Below are 22,957 nucleotides of genomic sequence, written 5' to 3' on the forward strand. Positions count from 1 at the left end.
ATTTAACAGAGTGACTATTCTCATGAACACCACACCACGTGCTACTGCAAGTCCACACCACTTCTTCCAGTCCAGTACATCCAAGTTTAGTCCTTTCTCTGTAGGAAGAGGCATTTTGGGAATCACTAGCCATGGAAGTACTTCTACCCCAGCCAGCCCACCCCTGCCTGGTGATGATTTTACCACCAAAGGGAGAGAATTCCATTAGCCCCCTCTTCTCTATGATAATATTACTATATTTATGGTAATAAATATTACCATAATTATGGTAATACAAAAATATTAAGATATGACACTTTCCCAGCACAATCTCGTGCTTTTACTACATTTGGTCACAGAGGTCCCTTGTCAAATTCAGGTGCAATTTTTGCAGTCCAAGTCAGTTCTCAGAAATTGCAGGTTCCTGTCAGAGCCTTCATCTTCCACAAGCCATGAAGAGCTTTTACCCTGAATATGCCAGAATTCAGTCCTGCATTTCACTTACTATTTTACTGTAGATGATGCTCTGTTTGAAGGCCACTGTGCTTCAGACTGCCAGTGTCAGAGATGGGCTGGACAGCCCAAAAATGCCAGGGAATGATCACCTCAGCAGCCAGCAGGGTTAGCAGAGTGGTGTGGATCAGTAATACCACACAGCGGGAACTTCCCACAAGTTTTTAATCTGCAGAGAACAGATTTTCCAAGTCTTTTCCCCACTTTTCAGGTTTATTTCTCTAACAATGCAGGGAAGGGACAGAGATTTCCACCCTTTTCAGCCCTGATACCTCTCTCCTGCCCATGGGCAATTCTCCCAATTTTCCCCGTTTGTTGCCTATACTGACACCAAATTTCAGTCTATTTGATGTGTCCCTTGTCCATACCATACATGACAGTGTAACAAACACCCCTGAGACCTAAAAAGCATCTTCACATGGCCCTAAGACAATCAGCTCTTCCTCCTCACAAATGATGAGTGTAGCACAGCACGTACAGGAACATATACTTTTAGTGCAGGAACATAGATTTTTAGAGTAGTAAAATGGATTTTTACAATAGGAATATAAACTTTTCAAGCCTTCTTCATCAGCTGATAGCGATTTCCCCCTCTTCAAAGTTTCTCTTTGTTCTTTCAGCTCTGAAAATACCCTTGAGAATTTTTAATGCTCAATGCAAGCTGTTTAAATAACTGAAAATTAGCATTGCTAGAAAGAAACTATTTCTTTCCTACCCAATGTCCTATTTCTCCCAAACCTTGGAAACTTCCTGTGCAATAAACTCTCAAAAAGGCCTTTAACTTTTACACTGGAAAACTTATCAAAAGTTGTCACTGGTTGCTGTATTTTCAGGTATGACAAGCTGGGAAAATTTATGAGATGGCTTCTCATCTCTCCAAATAAATGAGACTATGAGGTGCTGCAGCATGAAGAAATAAACATTTAGGGAATGTTTATGAAGGAAATCAGTGCCTATAAATTACACAGCCTGGGCCACCCCTGGAGTAGCCTTATTTAGTGCAAACAGGGTATAATCAGCAAGAATGAGCCTTCCATGCGCTGCTCTCCCCTCAGGGTCCCTCAGCCCATCTGATTCCAAATCTCCTCCTGCACCTGGTTGTTTCTGATAAAATTAGAAAGCAATTCCTGACACAGAGGAATTGGTGCCACTACACATCACCATGTGCAGTCTGGCCTGTCATGGAGAAAGGGATTACAGAAAGTGACAATGAAGAAAATCTGTTCTGAGGATGGAAACATATTTGCTGAGGTCAAAAGCATCCTGAAATGACCTGTAAGAGGCAAGAGAGAGATGTCTCAGTGTGGTCCCTACCACACATTATCACAGAATTATTAAGGTAAGAAAAGACCTCCGACCTTTGAGCGAAGAATCAGAATTTGCGGTTTATAAAAACACTGAGCAGAAAAGGATTTTAAGGATTTTATCAGTGTAAGACCAGCATCATCATAAATTTTGCTCCTTCTAATAAATGAGTTCTGGTACTTGATCACATAATTCCTACCAGAGAGCTGATTTCTTTTTAAGCAGGGAAAAAAACAAACCAAACCACCAGCAAATAAGCAAAATATTCCCATTCTCTCTGCTGACAAATCACATTTTAACCAGCCATGATATGGACCATTCTCTAAATTGAGTTCATTAAATGAAATCATCGCTCTCATCCTCACAAACAAAAACATCTAGCTCTCACTGGCACAGGCAGATCAGAAGCCTGGTTTAATTCCCAACTCTGAAATAATTTCTCTTTGATCTCCTTGGTACTGTGGGTGTCTATGGACTCGGGGATGAGCTGGGGCAGTTTGGGAGTGCACACAGCATGCTGTACAGCCCACCATGTTCATGTCTCCATTGTGAAGCTCTCTAAAGGAACAAAGCGAATTTTTCCTTGAATTTGCCTTGACTCTTTCCCAGAGAAATCAAATCCACATGTTTCCCAGGAAGCCAATCCCAGTGGCTCTGTTGGACCAGGGAGTATCCTCCAGGAGTAACTCTGTGCCTCCTGCCAGAGCCAAACCCCTACAGCACCTTCAGCACCAGGCACTCGCTGTCCCCTCACCCCACAGAGCTGAACACAGGTGACCAAAAATTCCTCCTGGCTGCAAAGCAAGCTCTGCTTCCCACAGACATTCCCATCAAACTGCAGATGCACCCCTGCAGCACCAGCACACCCAGGTGTCCAACAGGAAACCACCTTCAGTGGAAGGCATCATGTCTCCATTGTGAAGCTCTCTAAAGGAACAAAGCGAATTTTTCCTTGAATTTGCCTTGACTCTTTCCCAGAGAAATCAAATCCACATGTTTCCCAGGAAGCCAATCCCAGTGGCTCTGTTGGACCAGGGAGTATCCTCCAGGAGTAACTCTGTGCCTCCTGCCAGAGCCAAACCCCTACAGCACCTTCAGCACCAGGCACTCGCTGTCCCCTCACCCCACAGAGCTGAACACAGGTGACCAAAAATTCCTCCTGGCTGCAAAGCAAGCTCTGCTTCCCACAGACATCCCCATCAAACTGCAGATGCACCCCTGCAGCACCAGCACACCCAGGTGTCCAACAGGAAACCACCTTCACTGCCTGATGGAGCCTGGTGGCTGCAATGCCAGACCTGGAGAAGGGCCCTTGGATGCTCCTGGCACAGGTGGCCACCCTCCTGAGGCAGCCCTCCTGTGCCAGCCATGTCCCCAAAGGCACAGCAAAGGCTCTCCAGTGCTGTCACTGCTCAGAGCAAAGCCAGCTCAGCTGACCGGGGGCCACAGCCATGACAACTTCAGGGCTCTGTCTGCGGTCTGCCATGGCTGCTAATTTAAAAAAGAACAAAAATGCCCCTGATCTTCCAGCTCTCCACAAAGTACATCTTTTTCAAAGTCCTCAGCCAAATCTGGAGTGTTGCACACCCTCTGAATGGCTTGAGTTTAATTTGTTGTTGTTTGGGTCTGTTTTGATTAACACATATAAATAAAGGCAGCTGGTGTTACCTCTCTCTATTTCCATTTCACACCCTATTAAAACCTGGTTTCACAATTAATTAAAAGCAAAATGAGATTATTCAGAAATTAATCCTATCTGGCAGGTCTAGTGAAAACCTGGGGAGACCCAGCCCCCCTCCTGGCAGCATCCAGAATCCAACATCTTGGATACCACACGACACCAGAACAGTGCTGGAAAAGGAAATCAAACCCCTCACACTGCACATTCCTCAGCACAGGAGAGGGGAGGATTCTTCTGTCCTCCTGGCAAGAAAACTGTCTTCTTTGATGTGTAGAATTTAAGAGATCGAAGTATCAATGAAGACACACAATGAAAAAATGCTTTTCCTGCACACAAACTATCAAAAAACAGGCCCCAAGGAACCCAGCCATGTTCAAACGCCTCCAGGCTGGTGCAGGAGGGCTTTGTCTCAGTGTGGAGGCAGGACTGTATCTCATGAGCCATGAAAGCACAGCAGCAGCAACTGGATAGAAACACCTGACAACCTCTGGACATGCTCTGAACCCCAAAAACTCACTTATGACATACAGAAACTGTACAAAGTCAGCCCATGACCAGGGAAATCTCCTCCTTGCACTGTGTCACTGTTTCTCCTGCCCTTTTCTACACCCCAGCCCATCCTCACTCCCAGGAAACTCCAAGCAAGCCTCAAGATGAGAATTTTGAAAATTGGGAGTTCACAATGCTAAAATTTTATTAGAACAATGTCCACCATATCATAAAATCATCAAATCCTGGAATAGTTTGGATTGAAAGGGACATGAAATCCCATCTCATTCCATGGGCAGGGACACCTGCCACTATCCCAGGTTGCTCCAAGCACTGTCCAACCACTTGAACACATCCAGGGACGGGGCAGCCACAGCTTCTCTGGGCAGAAATGCATCTGTTTGGAGCTGCCTGGAATTAGGTGCAGGTAGGAGAGCGCTGCTGTGCTGAATTCCCAGAGCAGGCAATCCTGAGAGCCCTCTGCACGCTAGATGGCATTGCACTACAAACGATGGCAGGGACCAGGAGAGGATCCCGGGTCCTGGAACAGCAGTACGATCATCCTCCTGCTCCTGCAGCCCCAGGCTCTCAGGAGAGTAAAGCCCAGCCCAATGGTGTGAATATTTACGGGACCAAGACAATGGAGACGGCTCTGGAAGAGGAACCAGCACCTGGTGCCTTTGGGCTAAAACAAAGGGCAATTAAATTAAAGGACCTGCCTGATTTATTCATTTCTTTAAAAGAGAAGTGGCCTTGGCACAAAACAAAGCACTCTTTCTTTCACTGTCTCCCCCTGGACCAAGGAGATTCTTCCCTTGGCTGTTGCCAATCAATGAGCACAGACACACAGCATTCCCTGTCAGCCTACTGGGGGATCATAAATTATATTTATTTGGCTAATTCAAGAACCACTTCCACAGAAAAGCCACGGAAATGCACCAGGAATGAGGTTTTCTACAGTGTTTGTCCATCATTTTTTCACAGGTTCAGTTTATGTGCTGGTGACATAGGTAAGGATATAAACCATTTGAATCCAGAACACATTTAGGCTTATTGAGAAGTGCATTCATCCACGGTCAAAAACATAAGACCAAGGCAGTGAATATCATTTTTTATACAGCTCTATAGTTTTTATCTTCCTGCATATGGCATTTCATAAAACTGTTGACTTTCAAGGAAAGTGCATTAAAATCACAGTTAGTTATGACTGTCTTTTTTTCTCTCTGAGCTCCAAAATCCATTACATTCTGTGGGAGGCCAGTGACAGTTTTACTCCTAGTCTACTTTTCCATTTGCTGGGAACAAGCACATTATTCCTCTGAGGGAAGTGAAAATTGATACAGCCCTGTCATTCCAAGCTATTAGTCTCTTACTCACTTCTTCTGTTTTCTCCCCAACTATATCAGTATTAACTTTTTTTTCAATGCTGACAAGAATCAAAGTCACTGGAAAAAATGCCTTATATACCTGAGATATCAGCAGGAGTGCCAAGGGAGGAGAAAAAACAACACAGAACCCCCAGCAACAGTAATTCTGATGGAGGGAAGAGTGCTGTGGCAATGAGCAGCTTAATTGGCTTAAGGGAGTCATTGATCCTGTCTCACTGTCACATTTTCTAAGCACCTTTTCTACTCAGAGTGCAGATACATTTATGCTGTGATTTCTCAGCCTCCTGTCATCCAAGGAGAGGTATTTGTGTGATCTGAACTGTGCTGTGCTGAGTAAGATTTGGGATTTTTCACATACAGAGAAGCAGGACCAAGAACTGAACTCCTGGAGCAAAGGCAGGAAACACAACTTAGCAAAGCAGACAAGAGAAAAGCAAACAGGGATGGACAGCCTTGGAGCAGGAGCCTGGCTGTACCACGTGTGGAGGTGCAGGATGTGAATAAAGCTGAATTCCCATCAGGAAAGTGCTGGGAACTCCTGGCTCTCCTGGGAGCAGTTCTGCTGGAGCACAGCCCCACCAGACACTTTCCACAAGCAGGACTCAGTGCTGGGCGAGGACAGAAGGCTGGAGGAAGCAACACCAACATTCCTGACACTCCAAAGGTGGGACACTCTCCCCTTCCAGCACCAAACACCTCCAGGCTGGTGCAGGAGGGCTTTGTCTCAGTGTGGAGGCAGGACTGTATCTCATGAGCCATGAAAGCACAGCAGCAACAACTGGATAGAAACACCTGACAGCCTCTGGACATGCTCTGAACCCCAAAAACTCACTTGTGACACACAGAAACAGTACAAAGTCAGCCCATGACCAGGGAAATCTCCTCCTTGCACTGTGTCACTGTTTCTCCTGCCCTTTTCTACACCCCAGCCCATCCTCACTCCCAGGAAACTCCAAGCAAGCCTCAAGATGAAAATTTTGAAAATTGGAAATTCACAATGCTAAAATTGTATCAGAACCATCTCCACCATATCATAAAATCATCAAATCCCAGAGTGATTTGGGCTGGAAGGGAACTTAAATCCCATCTCATTCCACATCTTCCCCTACCCCAGGTTGCTCCAAGCACTGTCCAACCACTTGAACACGTCCAGGGATGTGCAGTCCAGAACCTCTCTGGGAAATGACAGCAAATGTCCTTTTTCAAATGATGAAGTAAGGTCTGTAAGAGCAAATAATGCTGGCCCAACTTGAACAGCTTTATCTCTGCAGAGTCTGCAGGGTCTCCAACAGCCTTGTCCATCAAAAATGAACATCCCTGTCAGCCTGCAGTGACTGACACCAAGAGCTGGCACGTTCCAGCCACAGCTGTCTGAGCAGGAGCTGGCAGCACCAGGCCAAGGCAGAAGGCAGGGAGGGGGAGATCAGTGCTACCACAGCTACATCTGGGAATTCTTCCCCACCACAAACATTATTTATCATTTGGCTCAACACCAACTTCTCTTGCTGACAAGAGAAGCAGCAAGTGAAGGACAATAATCTCCCCTTACCTGGCAGCAGGAAGTGATAAAAGCTGAGGGGAAACTCATTCCATTTCCTCCCATGACCCCACAAGTGGGAAAGATCAACAACCACTCACGTGGACAAACCAAGCTGTGTGAAACCCAGCACTGCTGGCACTGAGGCTGTGCCTACACCCCCTGACAAGAAGCAGGGGTCAGGCTGTGATCAAACTGACTGCTGGATGCATTTTGAGAGAACACAGCCACAGCAAGAGCACTTCCCAATAAAGTCCTTTAGCTTCCCCCTCTGCCAGACCTGACCTCGGGGAAGGTGCAAGCAGGAATTTGTGCATGCATGCATGAGAAATGCTTCACATTCTCACATCTCCAATCTGCCCCCACCCTGCTTTTTTAACCAAAGAAACAGAAAGTCCTTGTCCCACAGCTGGGACAGATCTGACCCACCTTTTCTAACCCACTTCCATTTCTGTACAACTTGAGCAAGTGTTAAACATGGAACAGACTCCATGGAAGCACTTCCCTCAGCAAAAAGGGGAAAGGAGGGGCTGGAAAATGAGCAGCAGAGGTACATGGTCAAACTGATTTTCTAAACAAGAGCTTTTCTAGGAGTAGAACCCAAAACTTCCCCCTTAGCTGAATGTTACATAAAGACTTCAGCCAGACTAAAAGAATCTGGCATTAACAGGAAACTCACAGCTCTGGGCATCAGTATTAACAGTCTTCCTACCAAAACAGAGATGCCCAAATCTTGCCAGAGACCAATACAAGCCCCAAAATGAGTGCTTGGGTTTAGTTACATCTCAACCCAATTAAGGAGGAAAATCTCTAAGAAAATACTGAAATGTAGATGTTTCATCTGAGGCTCCATAAGACTCAGAATTCCATAACGGTTGATATAGAAGGCTTCAGCCTCCCTAATTCTGGCAAAAGGCACTTCCCTGCAAACACAAAGCTGCTCTGACTCAGGCATTAAGAATAAAACCATTGACACCACAGTCACTGATTTTCAGTTCTGAAAATAAATGAGTTTGGGAAAGAGACTGTGAAATGATCATATTGAAATCTTAGGTCTTAAGCAATTATGGGAGAAACTTGTTTAAACAAACAAGTTTCTTCACTCTGGTTGAGAAAGCATTGAAGATACATGCACACTGAAGGGATTGCACAGAAAAATCCCTAGGGAAAAATGACACTTACTTTGAAATTTTTAATCCCCACAATCTTTATCTCATTCTATAACTTGGTGGTATTATTTCTTAGAGACAATATGGTGAAAAAACTGCATTCTTTTGTCTGTGGTTGGTCCTGGTGATCTGGGAGGTCTTTCCAACCTCAGTGACTCTGCATCAGTCCAGGGACATCAAACTCATTGTTTCATCAAACTGCACTGAAAAGCATCCCATGCTCTGAAATACTAATTGTAACCTTCTTACTACCAAAAAGTGAAGGCAGTGGGGATTTTAGAGCTCTTCTGGTCAGTCACAAGATGCCAAAGTTGGATTCCTGCTAAATTCTGCCTAGAAGTGGTGCTCTTAGTTCACTAAATAAGCCCTAATGAGGACTCACAGCCAGTCAGGGGGGCACAACACACAATCCCCTGGAGTAAGGAGAGAAAGGCCAGGAAAATCAGACTCTCTTGAAGCCAGGAGCACTGTGCCACCCAACCTCCCACATTCCCTGACACCCCACACCGTGAGCACTCCAGCAGCACTGGGTGTTTTCTAGGGGTTACATGTAAATGTACAGCAAGCTCACAGGCAGGCAAGCTGGACAACATGATGCTGCATTTTTCAGAAACAAGCAAACACTGGAATTACCCTGTTACTTGCCTGTCCCAGGTTATTTATGTCCTGTGCAAGGGCACTGTATCCAGTATGGATCCAAAACCCCCAGGGAAGGAAGAAAAATGCTCTCACAGATAAAAAAAATGCAGCTTCTGTATGTTGACCAGTGAAGGGCAGCAAGAACAGCACAATAAAATGCCCAAAATTCAGGGTATTAAAGAAATTATCTCGGAAACCCTTAATAAATAGGATGAGCTTTAATTTTGTGAAGTGGTTCATAAAGAGTGTCTTGGCTCTTTGATCCATCTGTCAAAATTGGTTGTGTCCAGAGGATGGACTTGAAGAGTTACAAGGTTAACTGCATAAAGGGTCATAGATGTGTAACTCTGTTTTAATTTTTAATTTAGAAAATTCTGCCAAAATGCCAGAGGCAGAAGATACAATAGTAGAGATATGGAAAGAATATTTTAACCTTTAAATTTCCTAGATGACAGTTCAGGGAAGAGGGGTTGTGACTAACTTGGATTACACTGGAAATGGTTCATGTCCTGGGAACTACCCAAAAGCCTCTCAGTGGAACTGGAATTTGGCTTCTGATTTTTAACCATTTCATTCACTCTCCTTTCATAAAGGGGTTAGTGTAACCCTCCCCTGTGCAATGCACTGCTTGGAAGCTCCTGTGCTCCGCAGAGAGGCCTCACCCTGCAGCCCTGCCCTGCTCCCAATTTCTGCACATTTCAAGGGCAATTCAATTCAGTGTGGGATTCAGTTCTTGCAGTGTTTAAACATACAAGCACAAGGACAAGAGTAATGGCACAACCCAAGCTGGCACATCATCAACCCAACCATGATCATTAACCCAAGTTAAATGGCTGAGCCCTTAAATCACCAGGCAAGGGAATTAGTGGTCACAACAACAAATCTGGGAGGTCACAGAGGACAGCTTTGCTTCACACACCAGGACAGACACAGAAGTTGGACCTGATGATCCCTGGGGGTCTCTTTCAACTCAGAATTTTCTGTGGTTCTATGGAGAAACAGAACCCTTCCAGAGCAAGTTCCCAAGCTGCTCCATACTGTGGACAAATGAGACATTGAAATCTTTATTTTGCTTTCTGATATTGGTATTTCAGTTAAGATTTGTACTAACAGCATAGTAGTTTCCAAGAGAAAATAATGAAATTACTTACCAACAGTTCTGTGTAAAATAAATGTTCCTCTATAGCAAACACTGATACAATAACTTGTCTAAATGGGCACACAAAGGATGTAAAATGCTCCAGCCCTTCTCACAGCTCAAACCTTTCAGCCATGGGGCCAAGCAAATTTAAATGCAAACAAACTGCTGTGGAACACTGCAGCACACACACAGAGCCTACAAACCTCACAGGGCCTGTGTGGAAGGTGCTGCCATCCAGATCATCATTGATTCTGCAGGCAATTCCAGGTTACAGGGTGCTGTAACCTGTCTGTGCTGCAGACACACTTTGCTTTACAGGGGCTGTTTTACTCTTACTCTGATCATCACAACTTACAAGACACAGACACTCATAACCCTAACAGAAAACACATCATGCACACCTTAATTGCTTTTATAACAGGAAAATAAACCATTCATCCATACAAGATTTATAAGAGCTCATGGGTATTTTGTTGTTAAAAAATCCAAGTCTTCCCTCTCCCCTGGGTTATCTGAAAATTATAAATGGCAAATTTGGAACATTATTTTCCAGACTCTCTGAGTGAATTGATTAATGGCCAAAGTTCTGCATCTTTGTGACACTGGATAGGCCTGAGCAGTTCAAGTCAGCTGGGAGAGGAAAGCAGGGCTCCAGACCAAACCCTCCCTGAGCCCTGGCCAGCATCAACCTGCAGCCCTGCAGAACCCTCTGCTGTCTTTGAACTGCACTTAGTGGAACTGAGCTGGAAATTGAGGGATACAGGAGGCTTAAAAGAGTTCAAAGGGATGAGCAACCAGGGGGAATAAAGCCCTACACAGCTGTCCAGGGTGCATTCAAAGTGCCCATCAGAGCTCAGTGTTCCTGCTAAAACCCATCAATAATTCAAAGTGCACCAGCCTGAGAACTCACTCCTCCACAAAGAGCTTCCAAACCCAACCCAGCTTTTATTTAATCTGAAAGCAAATGGCAAAGCACAACACTAAATCAAGCCTTGAGCCAGGGGACTCTGAACCACTCTGATGCTTCTCAAGTCTCACACCTTTTATTTCACCTCAAAAACCCTGAGCTCCCCTCACCTCAGCAAGGCAGCACCCCTGTCCTGATATGACATTCCCCTTCTTTCACGCAAATCCTTTCTGCCCCAAGGCTCCAGCTCCCAGTGGGTTCCCTGCCCATTCCAGCACTGCTACACCTACAATTATTGCAGGACTTAGCAGATAAAGAATTATTCAATAATTTAGCAACATTGCAAAGTGAATTCCTGGGCTCAAACTGTAAAAATAAGAGAGGATGTTTTGATATTTGAACTATTTCAAGCTGGTAAATGGGAACTTGGTCCAAAATCCAAAATTTTAAAGGCTGAATGTTTTGACATGTTGTATTTGCAATAAATAAGATTCACACTTAAACACCACACATAGGAATTACCAGCTCCACTGCAAGGTAAATCAGAAGAATTTCGGTTGGGATCTAAACATAAACTGGTAGGATCAGGCAATGCCACTTCCCCAAGAAGTGCATTTTTCTAGTCAGTTTGTTTTATAACCATATTTATAAGTTTCATCAGTTTTCCAATAGAACAGAATGGATTTTAAGGCCTGTTCAAGGATACTGAACATCTATAACGTGTATGGTACTATGTATTTTTATTTCCAACTCATGTAATACTGGATTTGAGGGTATATATTAAGGAACCATCTTCCCCTTAAATTATTACTTAAATAATTCTGAGTGTTATGTTGCCAAAAGCTCTCTATGCAGTCAGAGTTGTCAATTCTGACTGCAAGTCCCAAACCATGCCCTGAGCCTTCAAAACACATCTGATGGAGCTTGAAACATCTCTGTGCAGCCTAAACAAGCTTTTCATAAAAGCTCCTTCTGGGAAATGAACTATTTGAAAGGAAGAAGTTCAGGATAGTGGGAGGGAATGTCCTGCACTTTAAAAATATGTTCCAGAGCAAATTTTTATTAATATTTCTTTTACTCATCTGGTCGGGTAGAAGCAAGAATTAGTGAGTAGAATCAAAATTTGTTCACTTAGTTTTAAATGATAAAAGAAGTTAAACTTCAGGGGAGGGGGTCTGGAAGAGGCAGTGAGATAATCTCATGCTTCTCCATGTAAGTATGTGCTTTTCAAAGCCCACAGCCACACATCCACGTGTAATGGGAGCATCCCCTTTCCCTTTGATGCTTCTTTGCCAGGAAAGCAGCAGCCTGAGTTTGCAGGTTCTGCTGAGAAAATGCCAGAAATGACAAGCCAGTAATTGATATCTTTGAAATTCTCAGTCAAGACCAAAGAGCTCTCTGCTCTGGATGCTCAGGAGAGCTGAGGGTCAGTGCCTTGCCTGCAGGACAGGGAGGCAGGAGCCTCCACCCTGCTCACACCCCACAGCAAGGGATAAAATCACAAACCCACTGAAGCCCACAAAGTTCTCCAAATGCCTTCCAGACATTCTACAGTCCGTGTGGGGGGAGTGTGTGTCTGCTTCTCCTCTGGAAAAGAGACATCTGCCTGAATCCAGCCCCTTGGGAATGTTTATGTTCACAGGAAATCTTCTGCCCAAATCTCTCTTTTGCAGGTAAAACAAACAAAAGTGTGGTCTCAGCAGATCTAGAAACACCCTCTGTGACCCCTGTGCAGCTGCACATCCAGAGCCCTGGCACAGGACAGCAAACACTTCCACATGGAGCATCCAAACACCAGGAGCCCAAATTCTTCTCCCCCACCAAGGACAGGTGGGCACAGGCCAGGCAGAGCAGGACAGTCCTGAGCACTCCAACATCTCCCTGATTTTACCCTAAGAGAAAACTCTCAGCTCATCACAACACAGTGCAACACTGTAGTCCTGAGTGAAGCAGTGCTGATGTTCCAAAACTGGAAATTACCTGGAAAGCAGATCATGGAAGCACCATGAGGAAATGGTCACAGGGTTCAGGGCACAGAGCACACCTGGAGACAGAGGTGGAGCACGTGTGGTGTGCTGCTCAAACCTTAAGCAGAAAGATGTCAAAGCCAAGAGCGCCAATTAATCTTGCAGGATCAGGTTATATTCTAGACACAGAATTAAAGAATCCCACAATGGTCTGGCTTGAAAGGGACATCCAACCCACAAGCTCATCCAGTGCCACCCCTGCCATGGGCAGGGACACCTTCCACTGTCCCAGACTGCTCCAAGCCCTGTCCAACTTGGCTTTCAACACTTCCAGCAATCCAGGGGCAGCCACAGCTGCTCTGGGCACCCTGTGCCAGGGCCTGCCCACCCTCACAGGGAGGAATTTCCCATCCATCCCTCCCAGTGTCAGGTATCCCAGCTGTGCTCCTGCAGCAGGGAATGAAAGAACACATTCCTAGGGCAGGGCAGGGCTCCCACCCCAGGGCAGGCTGAGCTAATGAGTGAACATTCAACACCCCCAGCCTGACTTGCTGCCCCCGAGCTGCCAATTCTGTCATCAGCCCTCCAAACGCTGGCCCTGAGCAGGGTCTGAACAAGCTGCCCTTTCCGTAGGCAGCTACAGGTTAAACACAGCACAGGAATGTTCCCACAGAAGTTTGGTTTCACAGCTCATACATCCTCTGGCTTGACAAACCTCCACGAGAGGGGAAACGCAGAGCCCTGCTCCTGTAAATCTCAGGGATCATATCTACAAGGCAGTTATTATATCACTGCAGCCTGGCATGCTGGCAGATCCCTGAGCCCAGCATTACACTGCATTTTAACACCATTCCTGGTAACAGGATGGCTGGCTGCAGACAGAAACACACAGGACTTCATCTCCCTTCAAGCACTACTGAAACAGGCATTATTTTCCTGGAGCCCACGGAATCTTTCAAGTTTATGACATATTTTAATTATGTATCTAATAAAACTTTCTGTTTTTTCCAGGTCGTTAAACTGCAGGAAAGAAAAATTTTCCAACACAACTGTGTTCCAGTTACTAATTAAACCAATTTTAACACTTTTCTGCAAGATGTTGGTAAAGATGATTTATTGGGCTGGCAAACAGCAGGACGTCAACGTCAAAATAACAGCTGGGCTTATTACAGACACTTGAAGATTTACTCATGCCACCAAATAGCCACAATGAACAAAAACCCCTACAATTCCACAGACAAGCTTGCTGTATTTCCAGTGGTAAATGCTGGAGAAGGGAAAATAAACTGGATTCCTTCAGGAGGTCTCTGTTTTCTGTCCCAAATGGGTCTGTTCTCCTGTGGAGATACAGATTATTCCCTACAAACTCATAACAACATCCAAAAAAAAAAGGAGATGGTAAAAAAGCCCCAAAATACCTGTTGTACTGAACCAACAGGTAAAAATATCATTTGCTTGTAATTCTTCTTTGTGGGTTCTAGGCCACCCTTCCATGAGTACAGCTTCATGAGCATCTTTTTAAAATAAAGAACACAGATGGAATCAGACACAGCTGATCAAGATAAATAAATAAATCCAGGGAAATACGGAGACCCTGTGAGAGGCCATTCCGTGAGCTCAGCAGTGTCATCCCAACTGCATTTTCCTTTGTAAAGAAAGATAAACAACTGATTCAGAACAGTCAGTCAAATGGAGAAAAGGGTGTAAAACACCTTCAGAAAGATTTAGCAGTAAATCCGCACAGGACCACTAGCCTCGATCTCCTTCCTGCCCTGTGGATCAGTCACAGCTCCACAGCTGAAGTTATGTTCCATGACAGAACCCACGCTGGATTTCTTCCCATTTCACCAGGGGAAAAAACCAGGGAACCTGGAATTTCACAGGTGTGATCTTGTTCCAGGGAAGAATTTTTCTGAGGAGCCTGGGGCAAGCTGGAAGCAAGACCAGGAAACAGCAGAATCCAAAAACTGAGGTGAACTTACTCGAATATTTTCATAACTCCTTTGGCAGCAGAAACCTTGGCCCAGAGACTCCAAATTTTTGAAATTTGTTAATCTTGGCAGGAGGCTGTGCCAATTTTCAGGGAGTTGTGGCTGGAATTATTAAGTTAATAGTGGCAGTTTCCACCTACACTCTGAACAGTTGTTTTTATATACCCACATCCTTAAAACCGCCCTTGCAACATCCCCAGCACCACTTTGGAAGGCAATAGGAAAGAAATCACATGGAGAAGACAAGGAATGGGAGGGGAAGGCCTCAGTTTAAAGAAGGGGAACATACCAGAGTCCAGCCAGGTAATTCTAGGAGATTAACAGCATCCAAAGATGAAGGACTGAAAAGAGGCCTCTCTTCACACATAATCTGGGTCTACATCTCACTCAAATATTCATAAAGACAAAGCAGAACAGAGCAAAATTGTCTTTTAACGCCCCAACACATACCAAAATTTAGGCCAATTTTTATGCTTCTTACTGAGAACTTGCATCTTTTAGAGGGACTGGGACAGGGAACTGCTGTTTTATGTTTTGCCTTTAAAAATCAATACTTTTTCCTTCTTAAACACTTCACAAAGTGAGTGGGATAAATGACATTGCAGCCTGGAGCTACTCCTGACTGCCAGGCACTGACAGCATCGCACCCACAGAAGAGCTGGGGACAAACCAACCCTCCTGCCCTGCGGGCCCTGAGCAGGCTGGGGTCAAATCCCTGATGGAGAGACCCAAGCTAGGCTGTCCCAGCTCCGGCAGACACGGAGCAGGGAGCATCCCCACCCCTGCTGCTCCCAGCTCATCCACAAGGCTCCTTTAGCTGTGGCACCTGAAACTATCCCAGTTAACCCCAGCCAAGGGCATCTGGCCAGGCTTTACCAGTTTTGCTTCCTCTGCAACCTGTCTTAGGAAAAAACTTACAGAGACTCCTTCACAAGCACATTCCCCCCGTGTTGTCCCTTCCCTGGAATATTATTATATAAAAGAAAAAAAGGCAAACCAAAAGCAGATGACCTCGAAAAGGATCTTCTCAGCAGGCTTTGCTGACAACAGGCACAGAAGGACTGAGCTGCTCTTTGCAGTGTTTCTAACTCCTAAGGCACGACAGGAACATCCAATTCCAGGGGCAAAGCCCAGCTGCTGCTGGAGGCAGCCCATCAGCTGGGCTGCAGCGGGGCAGAGGCATTCCCACAGGACACAATTCCTGACAGGAATTCCTGGCAGCTGATCCCTGCGCAGGCGGAAGTGATTCTGCCTCAAATACTTCCTTTACCACTGATAACACAATTCCTGCCATGGCCCTGCCAAGGCTGCACTGATAAGGAGAGGATCTGTAACCCAGTCCTGCTCCCACAGGGATTTATTTTTAGACGTCAGATACAGCAAGGCAAATACAGAGACTGTGCTGTTTGAAGGGATAATTCTGTGTCAAATGCAAGATGCTGAAGTGATATGAATGTGCATTACAGCATTTGCCTTGAGCAAATGGCTTTTGAGGGAGCAAAGAATATTATCTGGGAAGCGTGGAGCTGATCAGCTCTCCATATTCCATTACCAAAACCTACTGAGCTGAAGATAATGTCTTAATTCTTTCAAGTGAAGAACAGAGTATTAATTCCTGGCAGGAAGTAGATACTTAAGGAATTCCTAATCACTTTCTCCGGTTTGTATTAATGGCATTTAGAACTAAGTAAAGTAAAACCATATTTCATAGAATCACAGAATATCCTGGGTTGGGAGAGACCACAGAGACCACCCAGTCCAGCCCCTGGCCCTGCACAGACACCCCAACAATCCCACCCTGTGCATCCCTGGGAGCACTGTCCAAATGCTCCTAGAGACTTGGCAGACTTTCTTTAGCACACAGTTATTGAATTACAATATTATCTTCTTAAATTATAAAAGAAATTTAACTCTGTCTCAGTAAGTTCTTAATGCAAGCAGAAGGATATGGGACTCCATATCCATTTTTCTATCTTACATTTTTAAACTTGGGGAAGTTGAAGTTGCCTCAAGAGGCCACACAGAGTTTTGATGAGTTCTTTTCAGTTACCTATTCATAAATCTGATAGAAACCCAACAGATATAAAACAAAGCTTGCACTTGCTAGATGCAAAGTGCTGATGTTGAACAGGGGGCATTTTTATAAATTCACAGGCATAATTACAGACTCTTCTGCACAAATGCAATTTAACCACTTGGAAATTACCTATTTGTACAAAGATTTTTATGTAGACTTACCATCAATTTGTCCAATGAGTGAGAATCAGGTCAAAAAAGCTAAAGGGGAGATAACTTTTGTTTTTTGTAAATTGAGAAGAAGCTAAATTAGGAAAAAGGTAAATTGAGAAGAAACATTGCATCCTCCTTGGGAGATGGACCATGAAAAAGCTGAACCACAGTTCTGAATATTTATCCCACGTCAGACTAAAACACATCTATGAGCCAGAACCTGGCTTTTCATTAAAAGTTAAAATTAATGATGCAGCCCTTAAAATAAATACAATAATGAACATAAGGTATTTCATCAAAATGCCAGTGAATTTTGGGCACTGATGCAATCTGTGAGGCTTAACCTGTCGGTACAGCTTTGACATCACTGCCTTTGCCTGGCAACCAGCAATTTCCTGGGATGCCACACGTGCCTGGCTGGCCAGCCACAGGTATGGGTAAGATACTGCTTTTGGAAGCAGTGTGGAAGGACATTTCTGAAGAGAAAGCCCCCCAAAATGCACCTAGGCTCACTGGCACGGTGCAAGGATTAGAAGAGAACAAATCCCTTCCCATACCTCTCAGCAATTTAATTTAAAACTATCTCATCAGGTGAAATGTCAGGCTATTAATACCTCCTGCACCATGAGACCATATTATAAGTGACATAAACGTTACAAAACAACCTGAAATTCGGCCAGGCTGTTAATAGACAGCATTACACAATTCCTGACACGGACAGATAATGCTGTATTTTCTACTATGCAAATTTCTAACAGCGAATAGATTTTGAAAGCAGTTTACACCCACCACCCCTCAGATGCAACTCAGTAATTCTCTATTAGGTGCCAAGCTGTCACTTCCCATCACTCCAGCCCACTGCTATTCTCTGCCCTACCTTGGGAGCACAAAAGAGCCTCCAACTTGATTAAAATGCATGAGGCCTGTGTGAACCTATTTTTAAATCTCCCAACTAATACTGCTGTTGCATTAACAGCTTTCATTTATTTTACCATTAATACTGGTATTCTAAGGAAGTGCTGCAATGCTTTATCTTTTTGCATTTCAGCAGCAAAGCTCTTGTTCTTAAAGAGATTTTTCACCATATAAAAAAGTCCTGACACTGTGGGGATTTATCAGAAACCTTGCTTAAGAAAAACAAGCAATTACAGGCACAGAGGGCCTGAGTCACCTTATTTAGGCACAAATTTTGCTTTAGGTACACAAATAGCTAAATATATAGGGTTTTTCAGAGGCAGATATGGTGGAAACAGAGAACTGACCCCTCCACACACATAGTCTCAACTTTTTGACAGTTCTTCTCATGCTGCCACCAGCCCATTTTCTTCCTGGCTTCACAGCACAGACACAGAAAACAGGTCAGGGCTGAGATAACCAGTAACAGCTCAATAACCAATACAATTTTTATTTCCTTCCACAATCTCTGTTTTTCAGGCAGACCTCCTCTGGTTACAGCCTCTGGTGTGGTTGTGCAAGGGGACCACTGAAGGAGAGCAAGGGAAGCTACAGAAGCAGCAGTGACACCACACAAAGCAGTGCTAAACCACTCCTGCTTGTGGGAGCTTCCCAGCAGGATGTGCTTCAGGAAAACCTGGAAAGACTGCATCACCTGGTTTTACTTCTGCCTCTCACAAACATAAAGATGAGCCCCACAGGTCTGCCCTGCCATCCTGAAAACATCCCAGGAAATGGTTCAACCCACAAATAATTAATTATTGGTCATCAAAACAATATGCCATGTGCAGCTTGTGCTCCCTCTCCAGTTGCACGTTGTGCTGAACACCCCTGGATGATGGGAGGGAGAACTCAGAGGACCACAGGATGCAAAAACCACACCTGTGTGGACACAGACCTGCTCCAACATAAAACGTCTTTGCAGAATTACTGAAAAATTAGTGTGTCAAATCAGCAAATTACCAGGAGACAGAAAGCAAGGACATGGATCAGCCATGCTGTTCCTATACACAGAAAATGAAAATAAACCGTTTTCAGCAGAGTGAGTTCTGCTCCTGCTTGCCCATTTCCCGGGGCCTCCATGGGAACTGAGCTCTTTGCCCTCTACCTCATGCACAGCACTTTGTGTGCCTGGGTCTGCAGATCCCACACCCCAGAGCCAACCCTCCCAGAGCCACCAAGTGTGAGCAACAGCAGATCCCAACCCTGAACAGGACCCAAGCTCCTTCCCAGCTGGAATTTTACTGAGACAGAGAAAAAAACCCAGCTGCATAATTCTGCTTGCAGAAGTGTCAAGTACGGCAGCATGGCAGGCTGTAAATAATTCACTCGGTATTACAGGAAATGTTTTACAAATGAAAAGGTTGTAACCTCCTTTTGGCTACAAGGCTGGCAGATGCTGGAGGCATTCCTGCTCCTCTAAGTGCAGAACAAAATGTGTCCTGTTTGTGAGAAACTCGTGGGTCTCAGCCCTCCCTGGAAAATGCTTCTGCCTGTATTCCTGAGGGAGGGATCACAGAGGAGCAAAGTCTGCACACTTCCAGAAATGCAGCTCAGGCTGACGAGCAGTTTCTGGTATTTTGATGACACAGCTGCTGCAATGCACAATGCAGAGCTAAGGGAAGGGGTAAATTTGATTTATTTATATTTACATAAATACATTCACACAATTTTTTAATCACACACACACTCAAACCAAAAATACACACGCAGTGATTACAGATGACTCAAGACTGAATGTTTGATACAGTTTTAAAACAGCGACATCAGCCAAATCCAGTGGAAATAAAACCATCTCCAAGCTCAAAGGAGAGCTCCACATGACTGAGTGCAGATTCTGCCCCAGCACATAGAAGCAATTCCAAATAAAGTCTCTGCAGCTTTAAATTCTTACCACTAAACATTTAGCAACAAACTAAATAAGCTGCAGTGGAGGTCCTTCTATGCCTCCCCACCAGGTCAGCTAGCAGGAAGCACAAGGTGTTTCATGTGTAAGAGAAATCCAAGACTCACCTGGATGTTGCCAAAGTCCACGTTTTCATAGTGGAAATGTGCACACTCAGCCATCTTCGGGAAGTGCCCCTTTGTAAAGGATAACCTGGAGCACACCAAGAGCACACCATGAGATGGATGCAGACTACTCAACACAGACAAACAACAGGTACAGATACAAAACAACAACAACTTTCTCATCCTAAAGCCAAGGGAACACAGGGATTTGTTCATGTGATGCACCAAAACAGTGGGGAAGCGAGCCAAATGAGAAAGGAAAGCTGAAATGCCAAGTGGCTTTTCCACTGCATCCCTAGAGATCTGGGTGACATTCCAGCAGCACCACGTCCCAGTGCATCCCTGCAGAGCTGTGAGACATTCCAGCAGCACCACACCCTGCAGGATGGACACGAGCAGGGACAAGCAGCTGCACCTCACAAATGCACATCCACAGCCTTACACGAGACACGAGGAAAGCAGAACTTTACCTGTGAAAGGCATCACAGCCCATCAGTCCCGGGGGGATGTATCTGAGGGTGCAGAACAAACTCTATTTATCCTTTGCCTTTTGCAAATCAAAAGTCAGGCATAATTATTCCCAAGTGTCTCCAGCCACACTGGTGGCTGCCGGGGAGCTCCTCTGGCTCTGCAACATGCTCCTGCTTCTGCTGAAGCTATTACAGACTCCTATAGATATTCCTGGTGGTGAGCCAATGAGATTGTCATTATCTAGCTCCCTCTTCCCACGGGAATACAAGTGGGAAGTGAGATGCAGCATCTGGCTGCTCAGCACTGGAACAAAGAGCCATTTCCCTCTCAGCAGAGCACTAGAGGGGTGAACTGAAGGCTCAGATCCATCAATCTCAGGGAGTTCTACTCCTCAAGTCAGCATTTTTAGCACAAGTAATATTGATTATTTCTGATCCCTGTTGCTGCACACATAATGACTTGGTTTACAGTCTCTGGGAGACAGGCAGAGACAGAAATACAGCATGAGCCCACAGGAAAAAAAAACAAACAGACTGGGAGATCAGGGAAGAAAAAATATCCCTTAGAAGGGAAAACTGTAAAATCCATTCAAATGAAGTTACAGAGGGCAGAATGCAAAAAGAAAAGAGAAAAAAAATCAGATCAAAAATACATATAGGCCACCCACTTGTCCTGGTTTAGCCTTCCAGAGCATAAGGAGACAGGGAAAATTATCTCATTTACACATTGCCTGGGCTTCTTTTGAGATTTTTGTTCTATTAAAATAATTGTTCTATTGTGGATTTTTTTTTTTTCAATTAACCACTTTCAGGAAGAATTGCTAAAGAAAATTAAAAACATTCCAACAGTGAGGTTCAAACCCTACCTAGCTTTGTTTCTATGGCCAGAAAGAGAAGAGTGAGGCAGCAAAACCTCTCATGCCCAGTTTTAGGCTCCATTAGCTCAAATTGCCTCAGTTCCACATGGATTTTGGTTGCTCTGCTGAAGATACACCATCACAAATTGTTGCTGAATGCCCTGCACTGCAGTCACTGCAGCACAACCGCCAAAACTCAGCACAGCAAAACTGGAAGCCCAGGAAAGACGGGAAAATCACAGAAGTCTGCTCTTACTTTTTCACGTTCTTCACCTTCATGCTGGCTGTGCTGCCGCAGGAGCGGAGCGGCAGCTCCCCGGGGATGTCCGGGATGTCGGCACCTCGGGCCTGCGGGAAGAGACAGAAAAGCAAGGAGTGAAACACGGCTGCAAGCTCTGGGCTCTGCCTGCTGACAGCAGCCCCTCTGTTCTGCACGGGGCTACAAACCTCCGACCTGCTGAAGTTGAGTTCTGCCTTTTGACCAGGGAAAACTGACCCTTGGGATGGGGACCAGGGAGGTGACAATCTCTTCCTGCCCCAAGCCTTGCTAACCCTTGGGGTAACTGTGAAATCCAGTATTTAATTCATTGCTACTTCTGCTTTCTGAAGTGGAAACTTTCAGAGGTGGAAGTGAAATAGATATTCCCAAACCCCAAACTTGGACTCCTCGAACTTGGACTCCTCAGTAAATACCTGATTTTCCAAACATCTGTGCATTTACACTCAGGCAGAGGCACTGCAAAAAGCTGGATTGCTCACACAATGGAAAACAAGTTAATGACAGAACTGCTAATATGTGGGAGGTGAACTTCTAAAATAGATATTTGAAGCTATTGGTTTAAGTGCTTGAGGATATTAAAATTCTTTAATTACTAAAATTCATTTACTTCAGTGAGGCCTGAACTCCAAACTCCCTCCTTTCTGTTCTGTCATACTTTCCCATCCCCTCTTTCCTCCAGCTGCCTTTGCTAAGCCATGAGCTCTGCTGGGGTTGAATTCTCCATCACAAGAGACACAAACACTCAACTCCATGGGTTTCTCCAACTGTGATCCAGAGGAATGAGGGGGTTCAATGAGGCTTTTATGGACAGCAGTGATCAAACAGCAAGGCTATCACAGACTTCGCAGAGGAGGAGGAGAAAAACAACTGATGCTGGCCAGAGACTGCCCATCAGTGATGTGGGTGATACCATCTGAGTGAGCTTTCACTGCTTTATACAGTGCACTAAAAACATGAACAATGTCCCGAAGAGGGAATGCTGAACTAAGAGGAAGAAAGGCACTTCAGTGTTACTTCTCTTACAGGCCTGGAACCATCAAATCCCTTTTCTTATGACAGGAGCAAACAGATGATTGCCCTGATGTTACATCAGTCCCGACGGTTCTAAGCTGGTCCAGCAGAAGATCTCGGAACAGAGTTGGATCTGTCCCAAAGCTGTGACTGATAACAGAACACAGCTGCATTCTGCAGTGTGAAATATGGAGAAATATGGAAATATGGTCTCCACCCCCAAAACTTTATAGTTGGACCACCACAACTCAAGCTAGCAGCCCATGTGTGGGATGAACTACAGGACAACTTTGTCACCCCTCCCTGAAGCTCCCATTTAACCCTGACACAGGTTACCTGTACTTGAGCTTCACCACGTCACCGGGAGCTGTGGTGAGGCAGTCAGTGCCATTCTCCTGCTTGTTTTCATCAACCAGACCAGTGCCAGAGAGAAGAGCAAT

At 44.9% G+C, this 22,957-nt stretch overlaps 1 protein-coding gene across 5 annotated transcripts in view; it reads right to left on the reverse strand.

Annotated features, from left to right (window-relative positions):
• The window catches only part of ARHGAP32 (Rho GTPase activating protein 32), a 238,680-nt gene that overhangs the window by 109,287 nt on the left and 106,436 nt on the right, over positions 1–22,957 (reverse strand). For 4 of the 5 annotated variants that reach the window (XM_039721962.1, XM_039721965.1, XM_039721964.1 and 1 more), the window contains exons 3-5: positions 21,483–21,574; positions 20,370–20,411; positions 19,903–19,987 (exon numbers count right to left, since the gene is read on the reverse strand). In XM_039721962.1, the coding sequence (XP_039577896.1) occupies positions 19,903–19,987; positions 20,370–20,411; positions 21,483–21,574 (219 nt within the window). The remainder of the gene's footprint in view (positions 1–19,902; positions 19,988–20,369; positions 20,412–21,482; positions 21,575–22,957) is intronic. The other variant, XM_039721963.1, reaches the window with a different exon arrangement.

Source organism: Passer montanus, unplaced genomic scaffold (assembly GCF_014805655.1).
Source record: "Passer montanus isolate IOZ18808 unplaced genomic scaffold, ASM1480565v1 scaffold47, whole genome shotgun sequence".
Taxonomy (NCBI): Eukaryota; Metazoa; Chordata; class Aves; order Passeriformes; family Passeridae; genus Passer; species Passer montanus.